At 50.1% G+C, this 8,143-nt stretch overlaps 1 protein-coding gene across 4 annotated transcripts in view; it reads right to left on the bottom strand.

Moving 5' to 3' along the window:
- Window positions 1-8,143, bottom strand: part of NLRC5 (NLR family CARD domain containing 5) — a 75,909-nt gene that overhangs the window by 31,198 nt on the left and 36,568 nt on the right. For all 4 annotated transcript variants that reach the window (XM_006908777.3, XM_015586955.2, XM_025044612.1 and 1 more), the window contains 8 exons: window positions 6,856-6,921; window positions 6,288-6,371; window positions 5,644-5,727; window positions 5,099-5,188; window positions 3,204-3,272; window positions 2,372-2,440; window positions 1,500-1,583; window positions 1,012-1,095 (listed from right to left, as the gene is read on the bottom strand). In XM_006908777.3, coding sequence (XP_006908839.1) covers window positions 1,012-1,095; window positions 1,500-1,583; window positions 2,372-2,440; window positions 3,204-3,272; window positions 5,099-5,188; window positions 5,644-5,727; window positions 6,288-6,371; window positions 6,856-6,921 — 630 coding nt within the window. The remainder of the gene's footprint in view (window positions 1-1,011; window positions 1,096-1,499; window positions 1,584-2,371; window positions 2,441-3,203; window positions 3,273-5,098; window positions 5,189-5,643; window positions 5,728-6,287; window positions 6,372-6,855; window positions 6,922-8,143) is intronic.

Genomic DNA, 8,143 nt, shown 5'->3' with positions numbered 1-8,143 from the left:
ACCGTCGTGGTGGCTTTTATTTGCTTTTAATGTCATACTCCTAAGGATGGGGATCCTGATAAGTTGAGTGCAGGCTTTTGGGGGCCCTGGGTCACACCAGCTGTCAGCAGTATCGAGAAGGTCACATGGGGATTTGCCCAGAAAACTCCAATTTGCATATAATTTGCCTGCAGTGGTGGGGCCTCCTCCCCGCCCAGGTGCAGGCCCTGAGCAGCAACTGGGGTAACCGCCTCTCCTCCCCAGCATCCCAGTGAGGCTGCACACGAAGGGCCTCGGGTCACAGCCCTCATGCTAAGGTTGTAGACAAAACGCACCCCCTCTATAGCTCACGTGTTAACTCGCTGGGAGCCAGAGAGGAGATGCAACTTGCCCAAGGTCACACCAGGAAACTAGGACATGTGGCCTCTCACCAGGGTTCTTGTTACTCTGGACTAGCAGATCTTGGGGAGGGATATGTGGAAGCCAAAACATAGGACCCTTTTAGGGCCTAGGAACTCTGGTCTACTGCAGGCAAAGTCTGGGGGTTCCGGGCCTCCTCCCAGGGCCTCCTCCTCACAAGGAGCATCTCCCTTCTCTGCCAGGTGCTCAGGGTCCTCCAGATGCCCTGGGCACCCTGCTTGGGTGTCCTGCGGGGTGCAAACCCTCCTTGCCTAGTCCAGGGCCAGAATGGCTGCCAGCCATTTCTTTAATCGAGTAATACTTCCCACCATGCCTGCCTTGCCTCAGGTGAGCTGGGCCTCCCCGAGACTGGTTGAAGAAGTGAAACCGTAAATCAGAAGCTGGTTTATTGAGTCACAGAGGCCAAGTATCTATTTTAATGAGAATCACACCTTTCGGGGACTGGGCCAGGCAACTGACATGCATTTTCTGATTTAATCTTTCCGAGAACCCCAGGAGGGACTGAGATGGGACACAGAACACCAGGCCCGCCCCCCCCCCTGCACCCTCCCCCAAAATCACCTCATTTTGATAAGAACAAGTGTCAGAGGCTTTGCTCAGCCAGCTACTTACTTCAAGGACTGTAGAGTGCCCAACCCTGGGAGCTGCTGAGCCAACTGGGTGGCACCTTCATCCCCTAGAGCATTGCCTGATAAGCTGGGAGGGGCAGGGCGAGAACAGATTATTGGAGGGTGGGGGCAGGGATGGGCAGGAGCTTTGTCTTTTCACCCTTCTCACTCAGCCGTTCAGCTTTTCCTGAAACTGGGGCAGGCCAGACCTCAGCAGGTCTACTGGGTCAGCTGGGGTCTCCCCCAGGGTTCTTATCCTGGGGTTTGTGACCCTCATCTCAGGGATCAGAGATGGGCTTTGGAGACTGTCAATTGTGGCGGATCTATATTTTAGCGGGAAGAAAAACAACTTTCACCGAATTCTCTAAGGGGTTCCTTTTTGCAGCAGGAAAGAACTGCTGATCTAAATCTTAAGCTAAACAAAACCTAACGTGCTTAACACCCACTAAGCAATCAGCCCCACCCACCCACCTTCAAATAGCAGCCACTCACTCGAGGTGACTGAGGCTGCAGCTTCCTCTCAGCGCTGTGCAGAGCTGCTCTAGGTGCTGGGCTTGCAAACCACAGTATGTCAGCCTGCAGAGGACAGAACCACAGCCTTGCAGCCCCGCCCCACCGAACAGAGGACAGAGCTGCCCACCACCCCTAGACGCACAAGCAGAGAACAAAGCTTGCAGGAGAGGGACTGGGGCACATCTGGCAACCAGACAGACAAAGAAGGACCAAAACACAACACACAGATAAGACATCACACACAGAGAAGGGCCAGAGAGAAAGAGACCAAGATGGACAGACACAGAGATGAGAGAGAGAGAGAACAGATGCAGATACCGGCCCCCCCGCCCCCACAGTGCCAGAGACAGACAGACAGACAAAAAGGGCTACAGAAAATATGAGAGGAAGAAAATCGGAAAATAAGAGAGAGAGACAAGCAATGAGAGATAGACAAGGAGGGAGATTCAGACGGACAGAGAATGAGAGAGGGCCAGATGAGTATTGATGGAAGCCCTGGGGTGCTGACCTGAACCCCCAGGCCCAGGTCCTAGGAATAGGACAAAAGGGGCTGCAAACTGCCCATCCTCTCCATCCAGAGTTCCCACAATCCCTCAGCTGCTGGAAGTCAGAGTAGCTAAAAGGAAGGTGGTCCCTGGCAGGGTTGGTGATGGAGGGAGCTGCCTTGTAAGCCCCACCTGTGGTGGGCTGGACGGGAGAGGTGAAAGGCAGGGAAGTCAGGCCACAACTCCTGGACGTAGTAGGTCATGCCATCCAGGGAGCACCCGGGGCTGGGAGCCTGGGGACAGGTGTCGTGCAGAGGGAGGGAGGAGGCTGGAGCCACACCTGGGACCTGCAGGTCATCACTGTACCTGATCCTTGAAGAATGCAGGGGCAGCTCAGAGGGCATCTGGGGCACAAGGCTGTCAAGAACTGGAACCCTGGAGGGACACACACCAAGGCCAGGCTGAGCATTGCCTCACCCACTGTCTTCAGAGTCCATCCTCAGCCTCACTTCCCCCCATTCAATGTCTATGCGAGGCCTGGAGACAGTGTGATCTGGGTTCCGATGGGCTTCTTCGCATCCTGGCCGTGTGACCTGGGACAAACCCCTTAGCTTCTTACTGGGAGAATATATATGAATTGCCTTAGTTTAGTGCTTGGTACATATCATAGTAAGTGCTCAATTAACCTTGACCGTTAGTATCATTAATATCATTATCATCATCATCATTGCCTTCAGAGATGTCTATCTCATCTCTAAGTAAGTCTTCAAAAGCTCGGACCCTACAGAGGACATTGCAGGTTGATACTGAGGCAGAAAGAGCTGAGTCTCTGCCCATGTGCTGGGCGGGGGTAATCCAGGAAGGCAACCTAGAGGAGGCAAACACCTCTAGGCCATTGGGCCAGAAATTCTAACTGTAATCAGAGCTACAGTCCAGGTGATCTTCTGGGTTTAGGCCGAAGGGTCTTGGTCTCTCTGGCTACCCCAAACCGCCCCAGCACACAGCCTCCACGCTGCATCATGGGCTCTCTTCAGACACCACTTGGAAATGGGAAGACAGCTCCCCTTCGGGGCTGCATCCTGAGTCTTCGTGGATTTGTCGAGGTCCCCCAGCAGTTGAGTGGCACTGTCCAGCTGTGGAGGTCAGGGAGGAGATGGCTCTGGCTGAGAGTAGGGCTGGGATGGTGTTGGGGTCTTACCTCCCCTGGGTTCCCTCCTGTTCCTCCATCTTTGGGACAAACGTGAGGACCACAGTTTTATGCAAGAGGCTGTGGAGAAAAGAGAGGAGACAAGAGGCTTATGGGGTTCCTACTGCTCCAAGTCCTTTTTCAGCCTGGCCTGGAGGGACCGCTAAGACGCCATCCCTCTGCCTCTAGCTGCAGCCACTTACTCTGACTCTCCCCTGACTTCTGCTGAGCTTCTGGGGGGGCCTTGAGTCTTTCTTCCACTGAGATGTCACAAACTTATCAGCCCCCACTTTCTGGCAAGATCTTGAAAGAATAGTCTGCCCTCTCTCTTGTTTGGGCCTCAGGCTAAAATCCCCCCTCCCTCTGCCTGCTGTTGGCACCCTCAGCTAAAGGTACTCACTCCAGCGGGGTGAGGTCACTGCCAGGTCAGGACAGACACTGAGAGTCCACATGAGGCTGTAACGTACAACAGGAGCATCCCTAACCTCGCCTTTGCAAACTGGAGGTTCTAGATATATTTCTCATTACAAAAGTCATACTTCACCCCTGTGGAGAACTTGGAAAATCCAGTAAAAAGAAAATAAAGAAAAATCACCCGTAATCTCTCCCATATATCAACCTCACTGATAACATTTTGGACTGGTTTCTTCAAGTCTTTTGTTTTTTTAATGCAGTGAATGTTCTTTATCTTTCTTTTTCCTTAAAAATGGGATTGAAATTACAAATTCTTTTTTATTTTTTTATTTTTGTTTTTTTTTTCAAATTCTTTTTTAAAAATTAGGTTTTCAAAAGACAGATGAAACAAAGGCGACAAAATGTTGATAATTTTTGGTGAGAACTGGTTGTTCATTATACCATTCTCCCTATCTGAGTATGTTTGAAAAGCTTTACTATAAAAATGATGAATTAAAATTTTTTTTTTACTTCATACACCACAGTCATCCCTCCACATTAAGGCTGCAGCCACATCTGGTTCCAACAATTTCTTCTCTCTGGAGGCAACCTAGTTTATTTAACTAATATCCTATCGTTAAACGTTTAAGTTATTTCCATTTTTTCCTATTATAACCAATACTGAGGTGAACATTTCCGCAGCTAAATGTGTTTGATTTCTTTGGTATAAATTTAGAACTGAATGGAGTGTCATTTGGAACGCTGTAGGGATCCTTTATTGAATCGTTATGTGAATTAAGGTCCCCTAATGCACCTTTAGGGTGAATCGGGTCTCTGTCTCCTCCTTTGAGTGGTGTTTAAAGCAGAGACCACCATCCTCAGTTGACAGTCCCTCTGGGTGGTCACCGTGTTGACATTAATTAGCATCTGACTTTCGGTCCCTAGACTTAACACTGGGACTTATAGAAATAAGGTTGGGCCCCCCTGTCTTAGGTTAGGTTGCCTAGCAGCAGAGCCGCAGCCTATGAATGAGGTGGGGGGGAGGTCACGTGTCACTTGGTCACCAGTACATGTGGCATACTGGGGGGCCTGCTCTCAGGAGAAACCATTAAGGAACTGAGGGAAACAGAATGAGACAGGTTCACAGCCTAATCCCACAGGGAGCTCTGGAGTGTGAATGGCACCAAAAGTTTGTCCCATGTGAGGCAAGGGGGCTGAAGAGTTCTGTCTCTGTCTCTGTCACTCCTAGCTGGGGAGCTAGGGAAAGCTGTAACAGTCCAAGGCAGTTATCCAGAGGTGTAAGCTGTGAGTGGCCAATACCCGTAGCAGCTGGAAATAGGCACACCAGCTCTTTAGGGCACCTGGGCGGGGCACCAGCAGAATATTCTACAGGTCCCAACCTAAGGCCTGGGGCCAGAGAGAAGTCTGAGGACTTATAAGAGAATGATGGGAGAGCCCAGGAGCCCTAGGCAGGAGGTGGGAGTGGGTGACAGTGATCTACTGGGAGCTCTTACCTGATGTGCAGGTCTGCCAGGGTCTGGCACGTGCTCACTGCACTCAGCACACGGTACACCCCGGCCACCGAGAGCCCATTGTCGCTGAGGCTGTAGAGAGGAGGAAGGAGGCAGCCATCAGCAGGCTGCTGAAGTTTCCCATCCCAAACAGCTCTAAGGCCCTCCTGGCTCAGCGGCTTGCTAGCTATCCCTTTTGGGATGTCCTGGATCCTTACGGCTTATGTGGATGGATGAGCCAAGAGATGCAGGACCTCCTCACCCCACTCAGAGAATAAAGTTCTCCAGCTGGAGCAATAAGGACCAACTCACTGTTTTCACCTCTCTGAGCCTCAGTTTCCTGGTATGTAAAATAACCACCATTTTAATCGCATTTAACAAATGGGAAAACTGAGACTCGGCCACGTTAAAATACTTTCCCAGGGTCACAAAGCTAGTAAATGACAGCCAGGATTGAAGTATAAAGCCAAGGCTCCAAACCACTGTTCTCCAATCTCAACACTCCCCGCCCCAAACCGTTTCCCACTAGTGGGGTGGGCAGAACTCACTCCAGCTTCCCAGCGATGTGCAGCTGGGGTGCAGCCTCTGCCATCCGTTGACAGCCTTCATCTTCCAGCTGGTTCCCGGAGAGGCTGAGACAGAGCGGCCCAATGTGCTGTGCTGCTAGGGTGGGGTCTCCCCTCAGCCCTCAGCACTCACACGGCCCCTCACTAACTTTAGTCAATGCATCACTGTAATACGTGGACCTTAATGGTAACGAACGTTGAAAGACTGCATACCGTATGCCTGGCACTGTCTTAGGTGCTTCTGCGATTATTGGATATCAAACCCTCTGAACTGTCTGAACTCGAACCCAGGCCTTGATTCTTCCTAGGTGTGTGACCTTGAGCAGACTTACCTTTCTGAGACTTAATTTCCTCTTCTATGAAATATAAATAGTAACCGTACTTACATCACAGAGGTGTAAGAATTAAATGAGAGGATATATGTAAATGTACCCGGTACGGGGGCAAATGCTAAACGGTGGCAGCTGCTATGGTAATCTGATTCCCCCAAATTCTCCATGAGGCCGTCTGCCCTTCTCGACACCATCCGCCCAAAGCTGAGCCCTTCCTACACTGTCCTGCCTTCCCCTCCTGTCTCCTGCCCACACCCTTCTGTCTCCTGCTCCACTGCTTCCTGTGATACTCACTCTACTTCGTCCAGGTGGGGGCCTTCCTGGAGCTGGGCTATGAGCATCTCCACATCTTGGACGGTGAGCTGACAATTCTGCAGCCTGGGGAACAGAGGGGCTCAGGGCAAGAAGCTACACTATAGCTCCTCTAGGTCCTAGCCCCATTGCCAGGTGTGGGAGCTGGGGAAGCCAAGAGGTTGACAGACCTGGAGTCTAATCCTGGCCCTGCTTCTCAGTAGCTGGGTGATCTTGGACAAGGCACTTAACCTATCTGAAACTCAGTTTCCTCCTTTGTCAAGTGAGAATGATAACATACTTTTCAGGGTTTTCAAAAGAATTACAGTGAGGTAATGGATAGAAAATACCACAGTGCCCAACACATAGCAAGGGCCCATTAAATTATAGCTATTATTGTTGTTATGCCAGATGCCCCTCGTTCAGGCCAGGAGGGGCTATTCATGTTCTCTGCCTGCCCCACATCTGCTTTTCCCTTTATCTTCCCTGCTCCTGCTATGCCTCCTCTGGGAAAGGACCCTCTCCCAATGTCATATCCTTCTCCTTAAGGTAATGGATCCCACTGAGGTACCTGAGTGTCAGGCTTCTGCCCCGAGCCTCTTTCCTCTGGCTGGCATTTCCCTGTAGGTCTGGGGATCTGGCAAGAACAAATGCGGCGTTGGCCTGGGCTCAGAAGTCCAGGCTCTTCTCTTGGGTTATAGAGGCTGAAGACTTCTTAGCATGACCCACAGTGAATGAGTAACAAAGACGGTTACTTGAAGGTGCTGAAGATGTTATTCAGCAAAGCAGCAGGAGCAAAAGGTGTGAGGTCAAATGAAACGTTTATTCAAATTCTGGCTCTGCCATATATAGGTGTGCGGCCTTGGGCAAGTCACTTCACCTCTTTGAGCCTCCGTTTTCTCTTTTCTAAAGTGGAATGACAATATCTAACACAGAGTGATTGTAGGATCAAATGAGATGATGTACGATCGAGGGCCTACCACAGACACAAAATTGAAGCTTAGTAAAGAGAAGCTGCTATTATCTAAGATATAATGGTCTCCATTTGTAGATGTGCCATCTGTACTTCACAAGGCCAGGAGCATGGACTGTATGTGGGTTCAGGCTGTGGGAAGCCCAGGCACCTCCAGGCTCTCTCTTTCTGGGACAGGAGAGGACAAGGGACTGCAGAGAAGCTGGGCTATTTGGGAGCCAGGTTTTTACAGACTTTGAGGTCAGTGCTGTTTAACAGAACGTTCTGCGATGATAGAAATATTTTGTACATGTGCCATCCACTTTGGGAGCCACTAATCTCCCATGGCCACTGAGTATCTGAAATGTGGTTAATGTGACTGATAAATTGAAATAGCCAGTTTGCTTAATTTTAATTAATATAAATTTAAATAGCCTCATGTGGTTCATGGCTACTGTATTGAGCACCACAGCTCTAGACAGAGAGGAAAAAGACAGTGGTCCTATTGAATTGTATGGATGAAGAAACTGAGGCTCAGAGCAGAGTAAGGACTTGCTCAAGGACATACACCTTCATCTGTCTCTGAGTCTCAGCTAAGGGGGTGGGTGTGTGGATGGAATGTTCTTTCATGGGAAGGCAGCTTCCCTTTCTTTGCCCATCCCGGACTGGCCAAGCTGGAAACCATACACAGCTAGAATAGCCAGCATTCAAGTGCCAACCGGATGTCAACAGTGTTCTAAGCACTTTAAATATATTAATTCATTTAATTCTCAGAACAACTCTAAGATGCAGTTATTATAACTGCCTCTTCCTCCCCCTCCCCACCCCCTGCCCCTCCGATTCTTTCTCTTCTTCCCCTTGTCCTCCTCCTTCCCCACCTCTCCTCCTCTTCTTTCTTCTTTTTAGT

This window comes from Pteropus alecto, unplaced genomic scaffold (genome assembly GCF_000325575.1).
Source record: "Pteropus alecto unplaced genomic scaffold, ASM32557v1 scaffold123, whole genome shotgun sequence".
Lineage (NCBI taxonomy): Eukaryota > Metazoa > Chordata > Mammalia > Chiroptera > Pteropodidae > Pteropus > Pteropus alecto.
Note: the sequence above shows the minus strand (reverse complement) of the source record. Positions and strands in the feature narration are given on the sequence as shown.